This window comes from Colletotrichum siamense (assembly GCF_013390195.1).
Source record: "Colletotrichum siamense strain Cg363 chromosome Unknown KSG_Cg363_contig06, whole genome shotgun sequence".
NCBI classification, from domain to species: Eukaryota; Fungi; Ascomycota; class Sordariomycetes; order Glomerellales; family Glomerellaceae; genus Colletotrichum; species Colletotrichum siamense.
The window spans coordinates 2,434,703-2,461,268 of record NW_023501019.1 but is presented as its reverse complement, the minus strand read 5'-3'; the positions used below and the strand labels follow the sequence as shown (position 1 = coordinate 2,461,268).

Below are 26,566 nucleotides of genomic sequence, written 5' to 3'. Positions count from 1 at the left end.
AAAGTCAAAAGCATTTCAGGACCTCATTTCGAACTGGACTGGATGAAAGTGATGGACAGAGAGGTCAGCCTCAAGGCGGCCTCCCTACGTTTACTATGCTGATTTGCTCACTCTCACAACTTTAGATCCGATACCCTCCACACAAGCCTCTCACCCGAAGGATCTCTTGCTCGAAGAAGCTCAATGGCCTTTTGAGCACGCTCCAGCATGGTCGGGCCCTCGACAATCTTCTGCCTGTTTGGCTTGATGATGCCCTCCTCCAGCAATGTGGGAACAATCTCTCTCTGCATCTTCTCCTTGAAGAACTCGTTCTGTGCTCGAAGTTAGCATCTTTTTCCTCATCATAGTGCAGAAGAAAACTTACCTCCAGGTAAAAATGCGTCCTCACTCCCCTCACCTCGACACCCGCAGCCCACTCGCCGACAAGGACTTTGCTCACATCCATCTCATACTCAGGCTCAACCTCCTCTGTCGCATCTCGCACGATGACAGGCAGCATAACCGCAACTTTGGTCCCCCTCCCCGCAATCTTCGTCAACGGCCTCAGCGTACCCTCCACAGACCCAATACAGTCCAGCACATACGGCACCCCCTCCTCCCCGACCACCCCCAAAATCTTCCTCGCCACATCGCCGTCCCTGTAACTAAACGTCTCCCTGGCGCCGATGTTCCTCAGGTACGCATGGTGCTTCTCGCTCGCAACGGCAATCACGTTCCCGTACCCCCAGTGCCGCAGCACCTGCACCGCGTACACCCCAACGCTGCTCGCGGCCCCCCACACAACCACCGCCGCCTCTCCCTTTCCCCCCGGTGGCGTCCACCCCGCAGGCTTCGGCCACGGCAGCTCCAGCCCCAGATCCGCCGTCGCCGCGTGGAACACGGTGATCAGGTTCGTCGGCACCGTCACGGCCTCCTGCGGCGTAACGTTCCCCGGCAGCTTGGACACGAGGTACTCCGGCACCGTCGCGAACTCCTGGTGCGCCTTCTCGCGGGGCAGGTGGAACGCGAACGCAAAGACTTGGTCGCCGGCCCGCAGACGGCCGTCACCCCCGGGGCCGACCGCCACGACGGTGCCGGCCGCCCCGCCGCCCATCACCTCCGGGTACGTGCAGAGCAGGCCGCCGTCGGCGCGGTGCAGGTCGAGCGGGCTGGAGGCGGTCCACTCGTTGTGGATGAGGACCTCGCCCGGGCCGGGGGTCTCGGTGGCGCGGTCGAGGAGGATCAGGGGCGCGCGTTTAGCGGGCGTGGCGACCGCTTTGTGCGTCTTTGGGATGGTTACCATTTTTGGCTAAAGAACGGCAAACTTTGGGAGAGGATGTTCAAGCTTGTTGGGTTATGATGTAAGGGCCGTCTGATGTTTAACGGGGGTTGATGCGTGACGTGTGGCATGCCATGCCGGCGACCTCGGGGGCTGGAGTGCATTTTGTACTTGTATTTCGATGCAACAAACATGTCCGGAACTCCAATTGTCGAAGTGTGCTCATGATCGAATATTCCCGCGGACATGAATGCTGAATAATTTTTGATTGAGATGAAGTCCTTCGGCGCCGAGAGATGTCGTGATTTCTAAGCTAGACGGCGTGCCGTACCACAGCCGGCGCCCCGGTCTTATTCCCGTGTCCCTCGGCCGCTCAGACTTTGGTGATCCGAGAATAGATTCATTTGGCAGAAATGTTTCAGGAACATGGGGTAGATATGAACCGCGCAATGGATTCTTGCAGAATTGAGTTTGCTTACGTCAATTTCTATGCATAGTAACCGTTGGGTTCAGCCTCGATGAGTTGGTTCGGGGTCGAGACGTACTTTGCTCATCTCTTCTATGCGCCTCATCTGATACCGAGATTGCCTAGAGTGGAAGTCCTGCTCGAAAAGGGCAACATCAAGAAGACCCTGTTTCTCGCCTGGTGAATTACGCGGCCTCGGGATGCCATTGTTGTGGGCTGCCACTGCCTTCATGCTGGACTTCTGCACAAGGCCGCCGTAGCAGCGAGCATGCGGACAGCGGACATTTAGAGCCATGACTGAATGTGCATTGGTATTTCGAGACTATCTACTGGGGTTCAGATAGTTCTTTGAGGCTATGAGGCGAACGCATGTACCAACCTTGTACATCTCCGCCGATGGACGGAATGCACTCCATCGCTCGCCGCCCCGAGCGCCCCACTCAACCGGGCCTCCAGGACCGGACGGCAAAAATGGAGCCCATTGGGGGCCAGGTGCTCTCCGCCGTCACTTGAACCGAGAAATGCAGCGTTGTCACTATGCAAGGGCAAGTGATACACTCTTTTGACAATGGTGATTTGAGATAACGGCAGATGGAAGGGATTGATGCATACGTGAAAAGCAGTCAGCATCGGGTTCCAACTCATCTCTCACGTCAGGCATGCAGAGCTCATCATGGTTGTGAAAAGGCACAAAATTGTTAACAAGGAGAAACAAAACTTGTTGGTATCTGTTCTATTGAAACAATCCGAATCTTGGGGTATCCGGCAATCTTGCTCATTCCTAACTCCCAAAAAATGCTGTAAGCCAGGCCGGTGTCGACCCAATCCTTGGAACACGGCAAACCCGCAAGCTCATGCTCCCCCTCCTTCCAAGCAGCGGCCGCCCGCAATACCTCCGTGCCCCAAGGTCCGTCTCTGCCGACACCCGGCCCGCTCAGCGAGACCAAAAGAAACACAGCAGAAGACGACCTCGTCTGTTGTCGTTTTATAGGAATTCTCATGACCCAAAGAAATGTAGCCCATCAGGGTTCCCCGTAGAGAAGTACCCCGCCAAAACGCCCCGCCGTTGGTGTGCATCGCTCATTGGTATCCCGTTGTAATCAGGAGAAAGAGAACGTCTTTCCCCTTTTTCGCTCGTGCATGTCTTGCGTAACCAAATATTGATTTTTTTTCTGGGCGTTCTCAGATACGCGACGGCTGGTTGAGGACGTTAGAGCCCTGGGGCCCGACGGGGACGGTCTTCATCGTGTCGATGCCGTGCTCGAGGTCGTAGCGATACGTTGGCGGGTGTCCGATGTCGCGGAGCGCGCGCTTCACTCTCTGTCTCTTGGAGAGCTTGACGGGGGCGACGATGGCGTCTGGTGAGGTCTCCTTCTCAAAGGAGCAGATGGTGGAGGTCTCGGAGAAGGAATCTCTGCCCATGTTTGCAGTGTTGGGTGTTGTGGTGGTGGTGTTGGTGGTAAGTATGTTGACTGGTTGTAGTGGTAGACGAGTTGCTCGACTTGGGAGTAAGTGATGGAGGCGATGAGGGTGCTTTGGTGTGTTTGTAGGGTGTCAATGTGTGAAAGGTTGATTGATTGCTGACGGAGGCCAAGAGGAGGAGATAGCAGCATCATCCGGCGCTGCCCTAGCTCTTTATATGCTTCCAAGAAATGCACCGCCCCAAGCCCAATGTCACCCGCATCGCCTGTATGTATCTCTGGATGTATCTCCAGGACACACCAAGAAATCCAGTCCCGAATGGTAAACGGGCGAACCAGTGGGAATTGGCGCGTCACTCCAAACGGGCGCAGAACAAGCATGGTCCCTTCTCCAACCTACACACACCACTACCCCCGAAAGTTCACCGCCCACCTCTAATTCCATCCATCCCATGTGTATATCCCCTTTTCGCAAGGCAACACGCACGCACTCACACATCCGCGTCTTCCCCCCTCTCTCTCCCTGAGCCTTGAGGAGGACTAGGTTCCCTTCCCCTACCCCGCCTTTTGTGCGCCCAGAGGCAGTCCACCCAACCAAATCACCGGAAATGACACAAGTGCAGCCCCACACATTGCGTAGCTCAGCCCAGGGAGCCGGTGTCTTTTTTTTGCGAGTCCTTGAAGGCCTGGTCTCACCTCGCAAACGCAAAGAAAAGAAGAAAAAAGCTTGTGAGCTTATCCTCTTCCAACTCGCCGGCCTTGTAACTTGTAACCCCGGCACTCCCTTGCCTACGACAACACGTTTTGACAGCGACAACCCATGCAGGACAGGAGTGATGCCGGTTCGTCAACCCCTTCAATGCGAGCTCAAGAGAACATCACAATTCCCTGCACACCAAAGTGCCTACTTTTCCATCTCCTTCGGCCGTGACTCACGCGAGTAGCGACTTCCCTGCTTGCACAGCAAAATTTCTACTTCGCACTGCATGCATCGCCATCCATCATCCCCAAACGCCGAAAGCCTTGCGGTACGTCCTGTCGAGTCCTGGTTTCTCCCCGTGGCTGTCAGCGGACCAACGGCAGTTGGACACACTACTGCTGCCTTCTGCTTACGCTGGCTGAACCCCAAAACTGTCCACCTCTGGACAAGTCTCCCACGGCGACAAAGAGGGCACAGGCAATAATGCTGCAGACTAGCTGCATTGGCAAGCCATGGTACTCAGCCCCCATGGCCGCCAAGCGCTGCCATCATCTCTGCAATCGCCCGCTGCTGTATTGGCAACATCGGCAATGAAAGTAACAGAACTCGCAATGGAAAACGAAACGAACATACCGATAAACGTACATGCCTCACGCAACCGCCTTACGAGTACCTACCCAACTATCCCCGTCCCGTCGGGGGCCGCAGGCTCCACGGAAGAAGCAGGCGACGCGTTCTTCGGCTCCCGGCAACGCGTCCAGCAGAAAAGATAGGGCTCAAATTAAGCTCCCTGCTTGCGCAAACCAGACTAAAGGGGAGAGGGGAACCGCTAGACAACAGGCATCCAGACCCAATTCGCCAAAGAAAACAAGGTTGTCGCCGTAGCAAACCGGCAGCCCGTCTCTTGTCCTTGGTTCGAACCTCTTCTCTCTAGCCCGGGCTGATGGATATCGGACAGAGAATCCGACACCCTTTCCATTTCCCTTTCCCTGTCCCTCGGTGACTTGAACGAACATCATCGCAACCCTGTCTGTGAGATATTGACCTGAGTCACCAGGCGGTGCATCACCACCAACTTCAGCTCCATCTGCTTGCCGGCCTTGAGCCACGATGCAGGTCCTAGGAATCCCGCAAGGTCCGGTCCTACAATCAACGTAACTAACAGGGGTCCATTGCAAGCAAAGACAGATCAGCGGGGATGCCGCCCGTGGCCCGTGACGACAGACCACCGCCGCGGGACGCTGCCAACGTCCATCTCCCGACCAATCAGCAGTCCTCCCGTATGCGTGTAAGACGACCCGATGACTCTTCCCGCATAATTTCGCAGCCTACACTGCAAAACCCGCTAATTACGGGACGCGCAATATCACCGCCAGACGCAGTCATGTCATCCATCATCTTTTGTTCCTCTGCGGCGCGGATTCGTGTCCGCAAGGTCGTTGCTTCGTGTTGAGGGCATTCTGCCCGAGTACCGCGTAATCTCTCGCTGTCTCGTTCGTCTTCTTTTTCTTGACAAGATGAACACATCCGTGTCTGAAGATGTTCTTCCCAAAGAAACGTCATGTCGCAGAACTTACACGCCCCACAGTGACTCTTCCGCATCACAATGAGCCATCACCACGCCAAAGATCCACTCCGCTTTTCCCTCGTACCTGAACGTCGTCGCCCATCCGCGCGGCTCCCCGGCCGCTAGGAGAAAGAGAGAAAAAAAGCTTGTCTACCACGCAACGCCGCAGCCCGATCTCTCGGCGATCCCTTACCGGCTTGGCATCCCGGGCGTTGGCTTGCTGACCACTGAAAACCCCCGGCGTGCGTCTCCCACCTCCTGCCCGGGGTCGAGTGTTGGTCACACAAGCCCCCCTCCGAAAAGTACCATACTTTTTTCCCCTTTGCTCCGCCAGGCAGAAAGAAACTGCCTACGGCTAACCCAGTTTAAACTGTAGTTCTGCGGTGATGTCCTTCTCGAGGTCCTGTGGCTGCCTGGATTCCCGCCTCGTTGCCTGATTGCTGTGGGGGATTCCTAACTTGAAGCGTTCCAAGGATGATGTGAGATAGGGGAAGGGTGTCCTACGACGTTGGAGCCTCGGCGACGTGTACGTTTTTGTAATTTCCCCCCCACTGAGGGTGAGGTCTGACATTCTGGGAGACTTCATCCATCGACACACCTCAGATGGCAGCCGGCTTCCATTACGAAAAGGCCAATGCCGCGTCTCCGAGGGAAGGGCACAGAGAGCTATCCCGTTCTGAATTCGCGGGTGCAATCTTTCTCTTGCCATCGTAGAAGTCGATTGCCCTCAGTTGCGACATAGACTGGTAACTTGGTCTGCCCTCAATTCGTAATACTTGGCCCACTCTGATTTCGACATGAAGAAGGGGCTAGGGATCCCACTGGACTAGGAGGAAGGTGTGAAAGCGTCTCGGCAGACCTACGGGCTTGATTTCACTTCGTAGTCCAGCAGGTGCGATCCCACAAGCTGCTGAACAGCATCTTTCCAACCATTACTAGGTGTGTTCCCAGTTGATCCTCCTTCAGAGTGCTCTCTGGACCAAGGGAAACCATGATGGACATGAGAACCGTCAAAGACGCGTCAACCCTAAAGCCTCACCATACACACCTTGACTCAAGCACTTGAGCAAGTCTCCCTCCCCTCTTCTCCGCGGCAATGGACTCGGTCTCGGAAGGCAGGTCCTAGCCGTCGACGACACCTGTCCCGTCCTCCTGCCTAGGTACACCATGACATCTAAAGAGTTGCCGCCCCAGAACCCTGCTTGTCCTGATCGTCTCCTGTTGCAAGACCCGCTGGTGTCGCCTCCAGGAGATGCTACTTGGCTGTCATGGAGACAGGGTAACCTTAGCATCCGGCACAAGAGAGGGTGGCCGCTCACGGGAAGTTTCGGCTTCAGCTCTCTGGTGACGTTGCACGGGGGGCATCAGCCAGAGAGTCTCGGACAATCCTCCCATCACTCGTGCTCAAGTCCTTGGGTTATCAGTTCCCAGTGCCCTCTGAAAGAACAATGAAGGTCCTCCTCATAAACCGGTGTCTCTCCGCCATGCCTTAGCAGAAGACCACTTGCCGACTCGTCAACCCCCAAGCACCGTCCAGAGAACCACTACTTCGGCCTCATAACCTCCCCAACCGCGTTCAGCGATGGAGGGGAAGTCTCGTTCTGCCCCCGGCATCCCAGATATGCTTGACGTAAAAGCCACGAAACCTAGACGTCAGTCTCGCGATCCCGATCTGTCTCTGACAGTCTCCTGCTAGCGTGGATGCCTGGCCTGAAGCTACTCCAGAGCTGCTGAACGGCTTCCATCGACGAGGCCCCCTTGAGGCTCAGATCCGGGGCCTCGAGGGGATCCATCGTTTCGACGAGACTTTCCGACGCCATCAGGAAGCAACGTTCATGCCAACAGAGCCTTGATCCTTGGCCGCGAGACATCTGTGGAGGTTGTGATAGCCACCACAGTCCAATAGATCTCTAGGGAACAACGATACCTGTTGGTTCACCCTCATGTAGAAGCCATCAGTATCAAGTATCGCTATGTTCTTCGAGACAGTCCAATGGCAGGGTCATAACGCATGAATCTCATAAATCTCTATCAAGCCATCTTCACACCCCCTGTTCGTCTCAAGGGCCACCCACCTGCACCAGCTCAGGGACATCCTCATCTCCAACATGCTCGTCTCCGACATCCTTCTCCCGCTCAACCTCCTCCGCCTGCTCCGTGTCCTCTTCCTTCTTCCAGACACCCCCCTTAACCAAAACACATGCAGCCCGCAACAGATCCCTGTGCTCACACCCGACCCTCTCGCAAAGCTGCGAAGCAACGGTCATCGTAAGACCCGGCAACACGCTCGGATCCCCTGCTTCCCATCGCCGCATCTCCTCGTATGTGTCGTCCAGCAACAGCCTCGCATGGTGATGCGCGTCCTCCGAGCCCTTGATCTTGCTGTACAAGAAGAATATCCCGTGCCGGATTGTGTTCTCCGCCATGCATACCGCCATCTCCACAATCTCCGGCCTCGACGCCGCCGACGTCGGCGCCCGGTACCGCATGTACCCCTGGCTCGTCAGGTGCGAGAGTACAACCATGCCCGCCAGCTCCTGCGCCGGCAGGCTCCGTACGTAGGCGAGCTGCCGGAAGCGCACGTCCTGCCGATTCGACTGGTGGACCTCCTTGAGTGCGAGGTGCCAGCCGTCCGGCGGCGGCGCATCGCGCAGGATGATGTCTTGGTGAATCAGCGACTTGACGCAGGGGTCTCTCCGCGGGACGATGTCTTCTCTGTATCTTATGGAGTGTGTCTCAAGGTCCGCAATCTCTGAGCACCGCCAGAGCGCGCTGGTGAGGCTGGCACGGATCAGGTCCGCCTTGGATGTATCTTGGAGGTCGTATTCTTCCCAGAAGGCGAGGAAGGCGCCGTTGATGAGCTGTTCGATATTGCTCTCGCGCGTCTCGAGTTCCCGGATGATTTCGAACGTGTCCTTGGGCAGGACTTCGCGCTCTCTTGTGTCGGAGGCGAGGATGTGGTTGCAGGGTGCGCAGGGGTAGTGGGCGGCGTTGATCTTGGTCACGGCATGTTCATACCGGTCCAGCAGCTCACGATTCGTTCTGCATGTTGCTCTGAGGGCCTGAATCTCTGAGAAGCCCGCGCGCTCCGCGACGAGGAGAAGCAGGTGTGGAGGGAGAAGAGACATTATCCAAGAATAGATGATGAAGTAGAGGTTGTTGATAAGTGATTCAAGTCCAATTGATGGTTTCGAGCGTGTCCAAGAAAGAATCAGGGGGAGAATATGGTCTTGATTGATGTGTGTTAAGTAAGGTAGTGAATTGGAGAGGGTGGTCGTTGACGATGCGCCAGGGGCAGCACTAGCAGTCGATGTGTAAGTCAACGATATGAGATGAAATGTCAGGCGCCACGCCGTTCAGCACCCGTGACCACGTGGTTTCTGAAAGTAAAAAGGCAAGAGGCAGGATGAGACGGAAAGACGGGAGAGGCTGTTGAGCAATACATCTCGCAGGCGCAAGTGAGAACCCGGCTGCCTTTTCATGTTGCGACGTGGACCATCCGGGTTCTCAATTGATGATGGCGATTGCGCTCCGCCCCAGAAATCTAGATCAAAAAAGTGGTGTCAGAAGGCGAGCCGTCCAAAAGAGTCGCAGTTAATCTTACATTAGTCAGGCATGTGTGACATTGTCGCTGTCGTGCTTGCATCCTCCTGGAGTTGAACAGGATTGGGGTTGTTGGAAGCTTCGGAGAGAGGCGAGGGGCTGCGATGACAACCGCCGCGGGGCACCTTCAACTCTTCAGAAGACACGACAAAGACACAATGAACACAAGCGCTTTCGCAACAACCACAGGAAACATGGGTACAAAGCTTTCATTAGGGCCCGAATCCTGCTTTTGAACGTACCTGACACCTTTATGGCCAACACGCGCCAACGGATTGTGTCATGGAGACCTGATCCCGGACAGTACTGCGCTGCCGATCTTGGCGGGGTAGCTAGAAAGAGCCTCAGCTGGATCGTGAGGACCCTGCCCCGCCATGTCAATTGCCGCAATTGGAGCGTCTCAAGAAATATCCGTCCTCAGAGTAACGAGGAGAAGGATAGAATGGGCCAGGTTGGTCAGAAAGCCCACAGAGCCATGAAATAAGAGAAGATGTTGTAGGGGACGATGAGAAGACAATAGAGAGGCATGGGAGACTAGAAAATCTAGTTTACCAGCCTTGATTTGTGTTTGGCAAGCGCCGTGAATGCAGAACATCGGTGCCACTCAAGGTCTCTCGCATTACTTGCCGACAACTGTAAGCCCCCAAAAAAAACCTCGCTTGAAGGTTTCACTAGCCTCATGAACTCGTCGAAGGCCCAATCTGTGCCCTCAGGCGTGCAAGTCCATCTAGCCAGCCCACCATGGCCTGGCTGTCGAAGGACACACTGGTTGGAGAAGTAACGACCGGCCAACGGAACGGCATAGTCATGTATTCTTTGAACGCGCTAATCGTACAGGTCCCTCCGCATTATAGGGCTGTCGCTGTCTCGCGCCGCTGTCTCCTTGACTTCGTCCGCCGTCGCGATTCTGGAAAGACTCGATATCGCTGGCTGAGGTCTGTTTGCAGGTGACGAGAATTGAATCGATCCCAAACGCCGAGTATGCAATGTCCATTACTGGGGAATCCTCCGCCAGTTTTCCACCGTATCCCTAGTTTGCTCCAAGAAGATAATGTCGGCCAGAAAGGATGTAAAATATAGAAAGGAAATGCAAGAGCGCGCCCGGCCTAGTTCTTTTGCTCCTTCTTCAATCCGTCGGCGGTCTGCAGCTTCATTTCAACCTTCTTTTGTCCAAGATCGACAATCCTGGGTAACAGCTTGTTCTGGTTGTCCAGCTCGACAATGTCGTCGCCTCCACCAATGCTCACACTATTGACCAAAATGTTGGGGACAGTTCTGCGGCCGGTCTTCTCGCCCAGGAAAGCTTGCAATTCGGGTCCGAGTTTGTGCTTGTCGAGCTCGACGACGTAAGGGGCGGGGGAGATTGAGTACTTGTTGAGCAGAATCTCCTTTGCCTTCTTCGAGAAAGGACAGTATGTCTTGGAGAAAATGATGACTGTTCTCAAGTTAGTAACTATTCATTCCCAGCTGCCACGCTCGACCTACCCGGCGACTTCTTCAGGATCGAGTTGAGCTCCACCTCGACGGCATGCTCCTCGGCGGTCTCCTCCTTCTCCTTCTTCTCCTCCTTCGGGCTCTCCGCCGAGACGTCCTTTGCGGTGCCCGTCTTCTCCTTCTTCTTGTCCTGTCCCGCGGCCGAGTTGCCCTTACCGACGACTTCGCTCGGTGCGTCAGGCTTCAGCGGCGCTTTCTTGTTCGCAGACTCCTTGGCCTTGTCCTCGGCAGCCTTCAACCTCTCCTGCATATCCTTGGCCAACTTCGCATCGTCCTCGTCGATATCGCCGTCGGCGTCCTTGTCAGTAGGCACATGGCCAGCGGCCTTGCCCTTGTTCTGGTCAAGCACTGCCTGGCCTGGCGGAGGTTTCTTGTTAAGACCCTCGACGGTCTTGTGATAGAAGTCTTGAACGGAGCGCGAGTCGCTGGCCTCGCCGGATCGGAGTGATGAGGTGTAGAAGAGGACGAAGACCACTCCGATCATGACACCGATCAGGAGGGTGCGCAGTTGCCTTGGCGAAGGCATCGCGAGAGAGTCTTGGCGCTCGACGGTGCGCGACGGGTGAGGTTGGTATGAGGGTATGTGCGCGGGCAAAAGACAATGGTCGGGATGCGACGGTCGAGCAATGTCACGATTGCTTCTGGTCTGTTGTGGGCGATTGAGTTGGTGCAACGATGGCAAGTTGACAGTCAGGAGATGACGGCTCGTAAATGCTACGGTAGCAAGCGGGCAAGAAGCAAAGACTCGACAGGGATTCGGATTCGACACAGAAAGCGGTCTCCCTGCGGCTCTGGCGTGGATAAGTACGAGCCCAAGCGTTCCGGAGCTCCCCCAGCAATCGGGTGCTTTGAATGTTTCGAATGGGTGGACGATGGATTAATAAGGTAAGGCAGGATTCCCTAAGCAACAAGGCGAATTGATGCTGGCGTCGCAAGCGCAGCAATAGTAATGGCGAGTATTGTTCTCTTCTTGGAAAGGAAAGGGGCAGCGTGTTGCTGGAGCTGAGGAGGTGTCGCGTAGTGGCTGTCGAAACGTGTGATGCTCGTAATAAGGGGACGAACAGGAGGAGGAAGGTGGAGGCAGAGGCAGCGTTCTGAGAAAGTGGGAGCCGTCGAAAGGCGATGAGTTGGAGAGCTCCAACTGCAAGTGGGATCGACAAGGTGCAGTGGTGCCCTCGTGACTGGCTGCTGTGCTGTGCCGTTGGGTTGGACAAGAGGCTGGCCGGAATACTGCAGAGGCAGGGACTTCTGGAAGCGGCGGGATGCTGTGGCTCTTTCAGCTGGAGGCGCACCTCACCCAAATGGGCTCCATGGCTGCCAACGTGCGCGACGGGGAGCACAGTTGCCCGTGCCAAGATCATAGATTAAAGTACCCCGACCCCGTTCCCTGCCTGCAAGCTATTGTGGGTCATTTGAGGATATACACGCCAATCATCTCGCGCCATTTGATCAGATTCATCCGCACTGTACTTTTACTTGACAAAGGCACCCAGCTACACAGTTTCTTTTCCCAAACACCACACGGCTCGGAGGATCGTCACCCTGACACACGCCGCCTTGCTCGCAGGAAACAACATGGGATGGCTTTACACGACTCGAAACGAAACGGCAGTCGCCATCGCCGCAATGCTTCTTACAAATATCTCCGACTGTGATGTCAACCGCTGACCGCCCCGACTATTTCGAAGATTCTCCCCAACGACGACTGTCAGGGACTCTCACCGATCAGCGCCATCATCTAACGAAAGGGAGCATCCTCGACCCGCCCTCGTTTCTTTAGCCGCTTCAGCACACAAAATACTGATATGCACCGGCATTTCGACGAGACAGACATTGTCTCCAGGAGCACCAGGGCCGATTCTCGATACACGCAGGGATGCGAGAGCGCCGCTGACACACCCAAATCCACCGCCTTCTCCATCCGCATGCTGACACGACATGCACTGCAAAATCCGATGACGATGACGAGGAGTCACAGTGCAGTTCAGGGTTCATTGTTGGAGGGTGTGCCAATTCATCTCTACGATACAGAGTTTGCCCGACATCAACGCAAGAGCCAATACATACGAATGAGGATCGTCTCAACTGCCCAGAAGAAGAATCACATTTTTTCACAATTTGACTTCTAAAAATACCAGCCAGCCCTACGTTCCCGCGCGCATCACCCGCTGATCCTGCAGCAAGTCGCTCTCTATCTTCATCTTGGCCAACTCTTCCAGCCCTCGCGACCGCCCGATTAGTCCAAAGCAGAAAGCCACCATTCCAGCCAAAAATACACATGAAGCCGCACGAACCACCCAAAGACGCCTCCTCCTGCTGAGGCCTAACGACGGAACCCGCTGTGTTTCCGCGCCGCATGGGCAAGCAACAGCCGTGTCGCTGCGTCCATCTGCCGGCTGTCGAGACCCTCCACAACATGCTCCAGGTCGATTTCGCCGTGCGCCGCAACCTTGCTTCTGCCGTACCCAAATCCCGATCCGGGCGCTCGTATTACCACCTCGTCGGCCCCGGCCGCGGCGGTCTTGGGGCCGGTCTGTTGTCCCCACAGCGTTACGGTCGGCCCTTGTTCTAACGGTGACTGTGTCGCTGGTTTGCCCGCGGGTGAATTTGATTGAGTTTCCGGCTGGGCGTTCTCCAGTGCCTCCAGTCGGACTTGTTCGGCCCGTCTGGCCAGCATTTCGTGGTCGTGCTTGATGTGAGCGTGTGTTGCGGCGCGATCTCTGTGGCGCTGCAGATGGTTGTGAACATGCGAGGGTGCCGTGAGAGCCGGCGTTGAGCAAAAGAAGAGCAGTCCCAGGTAGGTGACGGGCTGCATGATTATGAGATTCGGATGTTACCGTTGAGAGAGTTTTGGGTTCGATCGTTTTCGGAGCGTGAGAATTCCACTGCTCTTATCGAAATGGCTGGCTGGCTGGTATGGTTGAAAAACGGTCGAGGCTTGATGTCTTGCGGGGTTCTGGACCGTGGAAGGCGTTGCAACGGTTTATATTCCAGTGAAAAGTTCTCGGAAACCGGTCACGCCCGACATGCTATGACGAAGAGACACCCCAACGTCATGTTCAACGGCGCCTAGCTTTGTTCAAGTCACGCCGACGTCAAACGAGAACCTGCCACCCGCTGGAATGCGGACATCGTCGGTGGAGGGGGCATTGGCGATTCAGACCCTGCGATGGTTTGTTTGGCGGTTTGCCCAGAGACCGAAGGGTCTTCTGTCTGAGTCAACCACCCAATCCCTTCCTTCACAACACCACTACCGTCACAAATGATCAATTCAAATGGCCTTGACTCCCCAGAGCCAAGAAAAGCTCGACCATCTCGTCGCTTCACCTGGTCTCAGGGCGTCGCCTTGCTCTCGGCCGTGGGGCGAGCAGCACACCACTTCGAACGAAGGCTAGGCGCGTCTGGAGCGGATGCGCCCAGTCAGTCTACAGGAGATATCCCCTTTGAACCATCGTCAAAACACACCTTCTAATGGTCCACAGAGGTCGGAAAGTCGAGAAGGGCTATGCAGGCGCGGCCGAAAGGACCGTTTCCGCACGAATGCTCCGGCCTTGTCTGCCTAAAGGCGCAGACGGAAAGGGGCGGGCGTCGCTTTGCAGCGATTAGATAAGAAACTTGCCTATTCAGGCCATCATGCCGCCTCTGACTGGGCCTGCGAATTCCCTCAAGCTCTTCGTGTCAGCCCCCGCTCGCCTGCTGTTCTTGCTCCAAAAGCTCATCTCCTCCGTCTCTCCTTTTCTCCTCGCCTCTCTTATTTTTCCTCCTTCACTGTCTTCTCAGTCAAAATCTGCCATCTACATCACGGCTAGACCAGTATTGCCTAGATCCAGGGTCCTTCCGAGACACGTCTTCAGGTGCCAGAATTATCACCCCCCCCCATCCCCAGCCCCCCGCAGAAATGTCACTTACACGCCTCTTGCGTCCAGGCTGCGCCGTCGTGCCTTTTCGTCCAATCCTCCCTCACCACCATCGAGAACGCAAAGCAAGGCAGCACTGAGACCTGACGAAACAATCCGTCAGAGTCCAGATCTGCCTGATTGATCGACTACGGCAAAGCGCAACCCGGTCTCTCTCCCAAACGGATCACCACCACCGCCGAGAAGATGTCTCAACCGTCGCACGACCCCGTCCAGACCGCGCCTCACGGCACCACCAACACCTACAACAACACCACCTTCCCCCTCGAGGGCGGCTGCGCCTGCGGCAACATCCGCTACGCCCTCACCGCCGCGCCTCTCGTCGTCCACTGCTGCCACTGCACCTCCTGCCAACGTGAGACTGGCACCGCCTTCGCGGTAAACGCCGTCGTCGAGGGCGAGCTGGTCACACTTCTGCCGGGCGGCGCTACCACCCTCCAACAGTCCATAACCTTCCCACCGTCCCTTCTGGACACCTGGACCCCTAGACAAGCCGGGCCCAGGCCCGTCGAGGACGGTCCCGGCAGTTCGGATTGCCTGCCAGACGACACCACCACCACGACCGCCTCACCAATTCTCCTCCCTGTTCCCGCAGAGTCAGGCGCGCCGCAGAACATCGCGCGCTGCCCCGTCTGCCTGACCGCCGTCTGGAGCAACTACGACGACTGCCCCCTGCTCAAGTTCCTGCGCGTCGGGACGCTAGATGCGCCGGTGGCGCTCGCTGCGGGCCCGGACCTGGTGCACATCTTCGTGCGGAGCAAACAGTCCTTCTTCGAGATTCCAGACGACGGGAAGCTCCGCTTTGAGGGTTTTTATCCGCAGAAGGAGGGCGTCTGGCGACCCGAGGCGATGGTAAGAAGGGAGAAGCTTCTGGCCAGGATCGCAGGTTGGGAGAAGCAGAAGGAGATTGGTGGATAGCGAGAGAAGGGGGTCAGCAGGATGCAAGCTTTCGGGGCTTTTCTTGGTCTTTCTTTTGCGGCATTCTGTCGTTCCTAGTTCTTGGTTCTTATCACTCCTTTTGGACAGGGCCTGGACTCACGACACACGAGAAGAGGGCTCCAATATCTCACATCTCACATCAGCTCACAATCATGCTTTCCCGCCAGGTTCGAAGGGGCTAGGCTGAGGGATATTGTTCGTCTTCTGGCCTGGAACCAAGCTTTGGATGCAGGGATTGATGTCTTCCTTGGCAGGAGATGGAAGCTTCTCTCAGCTGATCAGGGTCTGGATGAGGGGTCGGGTCTGACTGGCAAGTGGCTAGGCCTCGTTCTGAGGGCGTCACGATCCAGCTTCGCGGGCCTCGAACTCTCAAGGGCTTTTGTAGCGGACCATGTCCTCCGCGATGTCTCGCGATTTTCCCCCATTCCTTCTCGTAGCACTTCAGCAGGTCAGCTTTCCCCCATCACTTTTCCTCCGCTTCAAGATTCTGTCCCGTGTGCTCATGTTCTCCTGCCTCTCCTGGTGGAGGTGGACATAGGCTGAACAAAGGACACATTCGATACTGGGGAAACTGGAATTTTACCATATAAACTTGAAGTTTCTGTTACGTGACTCTGCAATGTTCTTTTCTCGTGCCATGTTGGAAGTGGCCATTGAACGAGTTCTATTACATCACTCGACGAGCAAACTTCCCCTGTATCAGACGTCCCCTGACCCCGCTCCGCCCCGTCTCTTATCACTGTCATTGTTCACTGTATCACCACGAATACTTTGAGAATGAAAGAGCACTGCTGTCATGAGAATCGAGATGTCAAACTGAAAACTGCATCTATAAGTCACATTGTCGACATGGAACCTACTACCGTTACCCATGTCGTAGCAAACGAGATACAGAACAAGACGCGATCAATGTCTGAACTTCAAGCCTAGAGAACTTAGAGACATTTTATGTTGTACATTTCATCGGCACTAGACGTAGCCGCCATCTCCCCATCATATTATGGGGAAGGTTTATAAGAGTCGTGCCCTCAGGCGGTAATGCGCTGAACAAGAAGAAAAAGTCGCGGCCCACTACCACCAGTAGTCCATCGCGACAATGGGAGGGTGTTGGCGGTGGGCATCTAACCATCGTTCTCGTGCTCGCAGCGGCACAAGAGATGAGTATTCGAGGGGTTTCTCTGCGGTGGAGTTGACTATGTTTCTCGTTTCTGCTGGTTTCGTATGCATTCAGGATACGCTGGCAACGATACAGGATAATCGTTCTTGTCCACGTTGCTCATTGTTGCCTCGCCCAGCCCTAGACGTGCGTTGATGGATGTGACTGTGTAAAGTAGCCAAGCAGCGTATTAAGCAAATGAACAGAAAGACCTCATTGACAATTGGAATCGCTCATTGACTTCTTGATTGTGATAGATTCATATTCTAGAAAGTACGTTAGAAGCCCTTTTACTTTTGTATGCCTGATGTTGTGGACTCACGCGTTGCCGCTGCACGTGAGCCCACGCCCATGTTTATGTGATCCCGGTGTGTTGGGACACTGAAGCTATTTAAGCCCTCTCGAATCATGTGCGACCTCGGTTTGATTCTTTCCGGGACAAAGACAGGCAATTAGCGGTCGACCATTCTTCACGGGAGCTGCTTGACGTCGACTCTACATGTATAAGTCTGTCATTTTTCGACGTCATGTTTATGCCTAGCCACAACATTTGTGACTCCCAGCTCCGAAGCAGAGATGTTCGGTAGTGTCGTCACATTATTCATTTCAAAACCACAAAGACGTATGAGTGAGAATGCCGGACACCAGAGGCGGAAAGAGGTTGAATCACTTGATGGCCTCAACTCTACCGTCGCACGATGCTGGCCTTGCCAATCTCATCAATAGCACTCGCACGCCTACAAATTCCCCCGTTTATTCACAACCAATCTTCACATTCGCGATGCGTGGGATGAATTACGGATTGCACGTTGAACCACCGTCGCAATCGTGTGAAATTTATATCTATAATCCAGCTCAGTCTAGCTAGGTCTTGGATTTTCGCCATGCGCAAAACTATCAGCATTTGCCTCATTCTCAGGTATAAGAGGCATCATGAAAATCAGACTAGCTGTCCCTGTCCAGATTTGAGCGCCAATGATCCGACATTCCAGCCAGGTCTTGATTACAGGTTATTATTCATTTGCAGGGAAGGACGCCGCCCTGAGGGCCATACGTTAAGACGCTAGCAGGTTGCATTACTACATGTACTTCTTCTTGAGTATAAGTCCTTAATAAGCATAAGACAACACAGAGGCCGAAGGGCCGCAGTCGCAGCAATGTAATACCCGGCTGGTGTTGAGGGGATATAACGGGCATTATGAGTCTTGGTCGCGAATCGTCCGTTACTGAATGCAACTGGGTCACGAATACAAGCAGATTCAGACTACAACCAAGTCAATTTGAAGAAGCACAGAGCCATAAGCCGGTGCATAACGCGCCCTTGTATATTCCAGTCTTCGATCCAATCGCTCCCATCGCCCATCTTCGGGCTTGAAATCTGGCAGGGCCCCTCACGTCCCAACGGCTTACTCCACTTCAGGTACCGCATCAAAATCGAAATCCCACCCGAGTCATCGACTGGCATCAAGCCCCTAGCAGGACTCCCAGAGAGCCACGCAGAATCCGCTTGGACAGCACTTGGCTGAGAAACTCCAGTCAGAAAGAATAAGGTATTTATTCAAATGGTCGAACTTACTGAGCCCAATACAAAAGATGGAGCAGGCAACTTCAATGTCATCGGTTTCGAACACCACGATGGACTGAGTTGAGTGTCGGGAAGGTATGCGAAGCGCAGCCGTCACGGCGATAAGGTTGGTCAAGAAAACTGCCGGCTTCATGTTGATCAGCTTATTCTGCGAATGGTCGGTTTACTCTAAGAATGTTGTGTTGAGAAGATCTTCATCAAAGGGAAACAAAGTCTACTAAGGTCTGCTTTATATACTCAATCATTTTCTCGGAAGATGTGTTCAGCTATCTTCGGCATCACCTTGATCCCACGATGAGAAAGACGGTAAGTATTTTACATCGGAATCGTTAGTTCAACCACGCCAGCCACGATTCCAACATATCTCAGTCGAGGATCTTGTTTCGGCCGCGACGTTTCTGTTGGTGTAGAGCCACGACGTTCAAATCAGCAGCTGAACGCACCTAACGTCACGTATTCCGCACGCAACGATTGGACCAGCGTCGACTTCTTCTACAGCTGAAACTCCGTCAATCTATCACATCCAAAACGACCCTTGCAATTGAGTTTGACATCTTGGTTGGGTCGGGCCGCAGTCATCCGTCCACGCTAGCTGAACAAGGACAGATGGAGGGTACGAATCCGGCCAAGGGCTTCAGCTGCATGCCCAGAAAGGCAATCAGCTTCGTCAGCCATTCTTCGGGAGTTGGATTTCGGCCACGTACAAACTACTATCGAATTTATGCAGACGAGACAGATATCATAGTCCTACAATCGAAGGTGGAGCAACTCGAAGGTGTGTGAGTTTACTTGAACGCTACCAGCCGCAAAGGCTGGCTATGCCATTATCCATCTTCACCATATAAATACATGGGAGATTTGAAGCTATTAGTCCGGCAAATGTGTGACAATGAACTTTCTGACGCTGAAGAACCATCAGATGCACTGAATACCAGCCTAGCCCTGTCACTAAAGGGCGTTCACTTTGTCAGTTGAAGAGGCTTGCCCGCTACTTCGCGATAACACCTTGCGTATTGGCACTCAATATTCAACTAGGAGAGACAAGAGACGGTCCGGAGATCGTAACGCGTCTCATAGCCATGGATGGCATTCCTGGGCTCATCGTGAAGACAGCTCTCGACGCCGTCTTTCCCACATAGAACTACAAGAGCACAAACCCGTCAATTGTTCCGTCCTTCTCTTCAGATTGCTTACCAGCAGCTTCTGGTTATTTATATCCTGATGCCTCAATATTGCACCACTGGTCTCATGAGCAAGAAACAACAATAGAAAGGTTTTAGTGGCTTGTTGAATCACTACCGAGTTGAGTCCATGTCACGGCCATCTCCATGGAACAAAACTCGATGGTTTGAAGAGAAGTCCGTAAAGCGTTCGAGTTTGGCTGTATGATTGAAACATCACAACCCAGCTGCAACAGGGCCGGCAGAGTGACACGAGGATGCGGCGCTGCTCAACGTCAGCTGCTTTCGACGCCTGCTCCGTGCTGCAGCAAAGCCACACAGGAAACTGACCTTGGCACCGGAATACTACGGTAAATAACCTGAAAATTCTCGCACTTTGTTTAGCAACTCCTTTTGAAGTGCTGCTGAACATGATGGTGGTCATATTCATGCTCCTAAATCGAGTCCGTGGCCGCGCGAATGTCGTAAATCCCAGCGTTCCGTCAAGATGCGCTAGTTGATATAGAACGAGTAGGCCAATAACAAGAGCATGACTTGCGACACCAATGAGATATCTGACGCAACTCTTTTTGTCGCTTGAAGAAGAACCTGGCAAGCCCTTCACGTAAGCATCCTTCAAAATGTTGCAGCCGAACCCAGGCGCTGCCTCATTACGACGTCACGAATAAGACGTGAATACGCAAGCGACGAAAGAGGCCCAAGGGGAAAGATAAAGACAGCGTTGAATTCCGGCATATCAAATCTTTTTTAGCCCTCCCCTTCAGGACGAGGAGACTTTTATCTCTCCGACGCGAAAGATCCACGTCGCGCTCTTATTTTGGCCTGCGCATCTATCATGACGGTCATTCTCTCTAATATATACACTTCTCAAAGATTGGTCAGAAACCTGCTTCTCAAAATGACGCGCCTTCCTGCTACGCCTGTCACCTTACTCTTGGTTCGGCCTTTACGTGATGATAACACCCTGTGTCGCCCATAAACGTAACAGCCACCGCTTCATTCTCATACCTGCAACCGCAAATGGATTGGTGTTTTCTTGACGAAATTGTATCCAGGGACCACATAACAACCACTATTAAGCAAGACTTCCAGAGACCATGGCAGTGCTTCGCCGGCTCTCCGCGTCGCTCATTTCGGCCTCATTTTCCATCATTAGCACTGGTTTATTCCTCTTCACAGGAAGGTATGTGTTGATGTGGACCACAAGATTCCCGACAAGGGTCATTTCGGAAGCACCAAACAGAGAGGGTCAACTTCTCATATCAGTACAAGTACAACGGACCATTCACATTGTTTGCTTACCAATACTGTAAGACTTCTTCGCCAACTAGTCCTACTTATATCCTCACACTTCCATTTCCACCCTCTCACACGGTACGCTATATAAGACCCCTCTTCCTGCCATAGACTCAACTTCAAACCAGCAGCAAATAGAACATCTCCTTTAGACTCTGCCCTGGGATCAGTGGGTTCTTGAATGTCTAGTCCTCGGCAACGGCACAACTTTCTTGCTTCTTAAAGCTCCCCACTCCGAGTCGCAGTCCTCGTCAGAGGATAGTATACCAAAACGATACACTAAAAGTTCTAGGGATGCAGGACATCAGAGAACACCAGCCAGCTACATGGTTTACGCCAGCCTCCAGGTCACAGACGGATACCTACGTTTCTCGTTACGCATCGTGCCACTTGCCCGGCGCTGGAATCGATCAACCTTTGTGAGCGTTATTACAGTTGTGTACCATTGTCCTTGCAGCGCTCCCTCGGCAGCGGTTACTGAGGACTTTTATAGTATCAAGGCGTGGTCTCACAGAATTGTATCACACCCAGCCGGTCGGTAGAGCAGTACCTCATTGTGCGTGACTTGACGTATGAATTGGCGCATCGATGTAACGAACCCATGATCTAGGTATATGTTGAATTAGTTTGCGTTGTTTGCAAATCAATCATGCAAGCCCAGCAAATAAGATCTGATGGTCCTCATCGAACCTGCTGGCTTAGTGGTAACTCACTCGCGAAAAGGGAATTTGACATGTTGACCGCACAAGGAAGCCGCTTCTCATCTCAATTCTCTCACGGCATCCGTCTCCATCATCCACGTCGTATTCAGAGAATCACTAACAGCATCACCTCAACTTCACATTGACTCAAAAGAGGTGTTCCTCATTGATAATAACGGGATATCCTACAAACATTTCACACACTATGTTCCCTCGAATAAAGCCGTCCCGTGTTCCCCGGTTTAAAACGAATTGAGCATGGAAAAAAAAAAGATGGAATGAATAAACTCTGTTTGGGTTCACACAAAAAATGACAACTAATTCCAATGAATGCCCCGATTCCCCATGTTCGCAACAATTGGTTATAATCCGCTCTGTGATTCCGATTTCCCAAAGATAACGCCCAACCAAATCCCACACCAGTTCGGTCTCATACACACACACGCAGAAAGAAAAAGAATAAACTATCATTACTTTGATGATGTTTGCAGAAGTCAAGAACAATACTGACAACGAAGAAGATGAAATGATCCTCTAAGCAATAATTTGGGCGGATAAGGGGAAACAATGCTTGGGATTCGAGTCTGTTGGAACAGGAGCCCACGAAAGAAACGAAACGGTGGGAGCCCGTTCGGGTAGTGGAGAATTTCGGTCGGGGAATTGGTATAATGCGTCAAGAGAATTCCCAAAATACGAGCCGCCTTTTTCTTTCATCAGGCGGCGTGGTTCGCCAACGCCTATACTTTTGATGCTTTTATGCTTGCTTGCTGTTGCTGTTGTCTTCATTCGGGAGGGGAGTCATTCGTGTCCAGCAGTTCTCGTATCCAGCCCTCTGTCATAACGCTTTTCGGTAGTCTTCCCAAAGGGGGAGATGCATTGCGCTGCCTCTGGTATTCAATAGACGGCGGCTAACCAATCTTTCTGAAACCCTCGACGGTGAGAAGCGGCACCTCGACGTCGCTGAGGCCGAGCACGCCCTCGTCCCGTCTCCGATCAACGAAGCCGTTGCATTCGGCGACGACGATGCTCCACTCCGCAAGCGCGCGGCCAGTGTAGACGGCGCGCTTGGTGTAGAAACCCGTGGGACGCAGAGGCTGGGTCAGCGGCTCAGGGCCGGACCTGCGGCTCTGCATCCTCGACGGGGGCTGGTGCGTTTGCTGCTGCGGCGGCGGGGATAGCGGCTGCTGCTGCTGCTCTTGCGGCTCTTCCTCGATCTTGTCCTCCACCGGCGACGCATCTGTCGAGTCGCCAGACGACACGGACGACGCAGACGTCTTCTCCGCGTTCTCAAAGTCAAAAGTCATCAGCTCGGCCTTGGGGTTCTCCTCAAAGTCGAACTTGTTGCTGAGTCTGCGGACCAAAGAAGTCGAGGATACGGCGGTGACCGAGGACTTGCGCTCGAGGCCAGTGGCAGTGGGCGATGTCGGTATCGGCGACGTAGGCGGGCTCAATGGGCCGGCGTTCTTGGCCTCATCGACAAGACCCCGGTGCTTTGCGCCAGAGACACGGCGTGTCGGTTCGGGGAGACCGGCCGGCGGGGGTGGAGGGGTGCTGCCACTGCGAGAGCGGGCGCTGACCCACGCTTGCGCCGGAGCGGGAAGACGCGGGCGGGTGAGGACGCGGTCGCGAGGCTGCTGGACGGCAGGAGGCTGCCACGTAAGTGTAAACTTGAAAACGAACTTCTGTTCCATGAAGATGGGGGAGCCTCCGGGAGAGCTGCCGTCTGAGGATGAGGTCATGGCGGAGGCAGCGGAGGTGGAAATCTTGGGGGGCAGTGGCGGGCCGCCCTGGCGAACCTTCTTGGTGAGGGACTTCGACTCCTTGCGCGGCTCATTGTCCTCACTGTCCGAGTTCGATGAGCCAGCGCCACCAAGCGACAAGACCTTGCCAAACAGAGACCAGCGCTTCTTGTTGTTGTCGGGCTTCGGGGGAGGAGCAGCCTCGGCGGTCTCGGTAGGTGGGGTCGTGGCAACAGACCCCTCGCCGTTGAGGATCTTGGAGAACGAGTCAAAGGGCTGGTTGAAGTAGCCCGGCTGTGGGAGGTTGACTTCGGTGCGGATGATCATGAACTTCTTGCCCGGTGTCGGGAGGCAGGGTGCTGTAGACGGGGGAAACTTTTCGGCTGCTTCGGCGGTGTTGCGGAGCCAGAGGTAGTGAGCCCAGACCGTCTTAAGTCTGGACGCAGCGACGAGGAAGATCTCGGCATCAGTCTCGTTGGCGCTACCGGCGTCTCGGCATATCCTCCAGCAAAGCAAGCGCATGTAGTAGCCACGGACCATGGGGCACCAGTGGTTGAAGTAGGTGTCGAAGATCTCCTCAGAGAGCAGCCAGTCGAGGCAAAGTGCCCTCTTTCTCGCAGGGTCTGCCGTGACGGTCTCCCAGGTTGAGTAGATGAAGGACAAAAGGCGAACCTCCGTCATGGCGTTGTCGGACACCAACATCTTCTTGCACACATCGAGCCAGAAAGGCCAATCGACGCACTTTGAAATGTTCGGGTTGTTGAGGTCGTCGAATTGGTCGTAAGCCACCAAAGCCTCCTCCAGGAAATCGCAAAGTGTGAACACGGCGCTGTGATCATACACCGAGACTTTCCGAACGCCCCCGCGAATGACGGACAAGAAGGCCTCTGCAAAGGTGCGTCTCGCAGCGCTGAAGATCGGTGCCGACTCTCCCAAAATGTCCTTCAGTAGCACGATGAGGCGGTTCTCGGCCATGTTCTTCAACAAGTTGCCTGGCACATTCATGGAGGTAGCCGCAGCATCAGCTCCATAGAACGAATCGCCTGCTTGGAGCGGGTTCATCATCGCATCCACCTCGGCTTGTCTGTGAATCGTAGACTCCAGACAGGCCAGGAGCTGACTCTGGACGAGCACAAAACCTGGCGACCGCGCCTTCTCAAGTAAAGGCAGGCCCTCGGGCATGAACTCTTCCGACAAGATGTGGAAATATTTGCAGAAAATGAAGAAGAGATCCGTCTCGCCGCCACGCCATCTAGTCACCCAAGGGCTAAACCACGGAATTCTCGCGGCCATGACAGACAGCTTGACCCTCTCCTTGAAGCGCATGCTGATGTATCTTTGCGACTGCCAACCGAGGACTCCCAGATTCGGTGGGAAGAGCGCCATAATGTCCTCGCTCTCGCCGTTGTTCTTCTTCGGCAGGCCAAACTCATCCGCGGCTCGCCGAATGAGCTCCGGCCGCAGATCCCAGAGGCGGACTAGGATCTCGGCGACCGACGGGCAAAAGAAGAAGCCGTAGGCGCAGGCTTTACCGCACCAATTGACGAGGCTCAGCGGCGCATGGCGCAGCGACATCTTGTCCACCACAATCTGCATCTGCTTCATGAGATTGCTCACGAACATGGTGCGGACATTGTGCTCTGCCGACTCGGCCAGGAAAGCCTGACTCGACGCTAGTGACGAATCCGCCGTCGACTGGGTTCCCGAACGGGGTCGGACGCGTTCATTTGGCGAACGGTCCACCAATGGCATGAAATATGTCGTCGTCGATCGCCATTCGGGTCTCATCATCAACATCGTCAAGGCCTCGAGAAGGACCGGTCGGTCAACACCTGGAAGCGACTGGCCGCCGTGCCCTTCAAGCATCTCCAACAATCCGCCCCACCATTTGTTCAGCACCGTCGCTCTCCGCTCGACATCCTCGAAATTGAGTCCCTTGTTGGATATGTGATTCATATAGGTCCGCAAAAAGGGCAATAGAGTTACCCGCACCACGTGCATTCGCTGAGGCATGATTTTGCTCGGGAAGCCGGCGTACTCGGTATCCAATGACCTGAAGGCGGACCAAATGGTGTCCTTGTTAGCCGACATTTCGCTCCATGACTCGTCCGTCACCGTTGTCTGGGACTCTGCGAAAGAAGCTGGTTTTGAAGCTGCCTTCGAAGGGGCTGGTTTCGACAGTGTCTTCGCGGCAGGCTTCGTCGGCTCGGGAGCCTTGCTGGTGTTGCTGCTGGTGCTGTTGCGCTGGTCGGTCGCTAGAGGGGCGCTGAGCGGAGGCGCCAGGCTGAGGCTGGAAGGAGGCGCCAGATTCAGCTCGGATTCGCTGCCAGACCCCAACTTGATGAGCATGCTTGTCGGGCGAGGCTTGATCTTGGACAGATACGTGCTCGCTCGGTTGAGGGCGCGCGACGTGGGCTTCAGGTTTTCGGTGCTCCGTGACGCGGGAGACTGTGAGGTGTCAACAAGGAGAGACACGGGTCTCTTGCGGGAGGTCTCGGCAGCGCTCTTCGCGGAATCGTTGCTCGGTGCTCGGCTGCGGGGAGGGCGCAATGTAGCTGGCTGTGTTTGTGTGACAGGTTCTGGGTTTCTCTTCGGAGATGGGGACCGCGAGGTCGACATCCATGACTTCTTTGCAAAGCTAGCGAAACTCTCGGAGACTGTCCTGGGGCGTTCAAGCTCTGGTGGCCGCGTCAGTGGTACCGCCGAGCCGGATGACACCGCCGCAGCTGGAGCAGGTGGAGCGGCGGCAGCAGCAGCAACAAGAGCAAAATCCACGTGGTCTCCGGCATGTGTACTGGGTCTGTCGGGAAGAGGCGGCTCTTTAACTTTGGAAGGCGACCTGGAGGCTGGCAGCCATGACTTTCGTCGTTCCATTAGCGAAGCTCTCCTGCCTCTCTTCTCCTTCTGCTTGTCCTTTTCCTTTTGCTTCCCATCTCTCGCATTTTCCTTGTCGTCGTCCTTGGAAGGCTTGGACAGCTTCACGGGATCTGACCGAACCTTTGTCGGCGGCAATTGCGGTTGCGGCTGCGGCAGCTTCTCTTCGGCTTTCTGTGTTGTTGTTGCTGCTGTTGCTGCTGCCGGGGTCTCCTCCTTGTTGTCCTTGACGTCGAAGGAGAGAGTCGTGTCGAAGTCGGGAATGGTGTCGAAAGACGGCAATTCGAATGCAGCTCGGCCCTGCACGCTCGGCCCTCGCTGGCGGTTTGTCGGTGTTGTCGAAGTCGTCGCATCGGCGGCGCGGTCATCGGATGTGTGTGTTCGGTGCATGTAGGAACCATTGGCTGGTTCGACAACGGCCGGGGCCATCGTCAGCGTCGGACCATTCATTTCATGGCCAATTCCCCAATCACGAAATTATTTTTCTTTCTTTCTTTCTCCTTCCTTCGATGACCTTGTCACTGACTGCAGCTGCAGGTTTCCTTGGGGTGTCGTATAAATGATGGCTGGCTAGTCCCCCAGTGTGTTGGAGTGCTGTTTACTCGCGACTGTGACGACAGAGGGCGGCTAGCAGGTGCGGGCTCCCGACTGAATAGGGAATCGGGTCGT

General features: G+C 54.5%; 8 protein-coding genes across 8 annotated transcripts; 1 reads left to right on the top strand and 7 right to left on the bottom strand.

The window, feature by feature from the left end:
• Positions 1 to 113: 113 nt before the first annotated feature.
• Positions 114 to 1,282, bottom strand: CGCS363_v009638 (Uncharacterized protein; the record flags this gene model as incomplete). Its single annotated transcript, XM_036641487.1, has 2 exons — positions 114 to 311; positions 365 to 1,282. 2 exons carry the CDS (start codon positions 1,280 to 1,282, stop codon positions 114 to 116), a joined length of 1,116 nt encoding a protein of 371 aa, XP_036493230.1.
• A 1,624-nt stretch (positions 1,283 to 2,906) lies between these two features.
• Positions 2,907 to 3,146, bottom strand: CGCS363_v009637 (uncharacterized protein; the record flags this gene model as incomplete). Its single annotated transcript, XM_036641486.1, has 1 exon — positions 2,907 to 3,146. One exon carries the CDS (start codon positions 3,144 to 3,146, stop codon positions 2,907 to 2,909), a length of 240 nt encoding a protein of 79 aa, XP_036493619.1.
• A 4,326-nt stretch (positions 3,147 to 7,472) lies between these two features.
• Positions 7,473 to 8,540, bottom strand: CGCS363_v009636 (uncharacterized protein; the record flags this gene model as incomplete). The annotated part of the gene is made up of 1 exon (XM_036641485.1): positions 7,473 to 8,540. The coding sequence occupies one exon, from the start codon at positions 8,538 to 8,540 to the stop codon at positions 7,473 to 7,475; it is 1,068 nt and encodes a 355-aa protein (XP_036493618.1).
• Positions 8,541 to 10,121: 1,581 nt separating this feature from the next.
• Positions 10,122 to 11,035, bottom strand: GRX7 (Monothiol glutaredoxin-7; the record flags this gene model as incomplete). Its single annotated transcript, XM_036641484.1, has 2 exons — positions 10,122 to 10,450; positions 10,501 to 11,035. The coding sequence occupies 2 exons, from the start codon at positions 11,033 to 11,035 to the stop codon at positions 10,122 to 10,124; spliced, it is 864 nt and encodes a 287-aa protein (XP_036493622.1).
• A 1,797-nt stretch (positions 11,036 to 12,832) lies between these two features.
• CGCS363_v009634 (uncharacterized protein) lies at positions 12,833 to 13,324 on the bottom strand (the record flags this gene model as incomplete). Its single annotated transcript, XM_036641483.1, has 1 exon — positions 12,833 to 13,324. The coding sequence occupies one exon, from the start codon at positions 13,322 to 13,324 to the stop codon at positions 12,833 to 12,835; it is 492 nt and encodes a 163-aa protein (XP_036493620.1).
• Positions 13,325 to 14,612: 1,288 nt separating this feature from the next.
• On the top strand, positions 14,613 to 15,344 carry CGCS363_v009633 (uncharacterized protein; the record flags this gene model as incomplete). Its single annotated transcript, XM_036641482.1, has 1 exon — positions 14,613 to 15,344. The coding sequence occupies one exon, from the start codon at positions 14,613 to 14,615 to the stop codon at positions 15,342 to 15,344; it is 732 nt and encodes a 243-aa protein (XP_036493624.1).
• Positions 15,345 to 17,993: 2,649 nt separating this feature from the next.
• On the bottom strand, positions 17,994 to 18,351 carry CGCS363_v009632 (uncharacterized protein; the record flags this gene model as incomplete). Its single annotated transcript, XM_036641481.1, has 3 exons — positions 17,994 to 18,043; positions 18,098 to 18,254; positions 18,325 to 18,351. The coding sequence occupies 3 exons, from the start codon at positions 18,349 to 18,351 to the stop codon at positions 17,994 to 17,996; spliced, it is 234 nt and encodes a 77-aa protein (XP_036493623.1).
• Positions 18,352 to 22,192: 3,841 nt separating this feature from the next.
• Positions 22,193 to 26,326, bottom strand: CGCS363_v009631 (UPF0592 membrane protein; the record flags this gene model as incomplete). Its single annotated transcript, XM_036641480.1, has 1 exon — positions 22,193 to 26,326. One exon carries the CDS (start codon positions 26,324 to 26,326, stop codon positions 22,193 to 22,195), a length of 4,134 nt encoding a protein of 1,377 aa, XP_036493626.1.
• Positions 26,327 to 26,566: the final 240 nt, after the last annotated feature.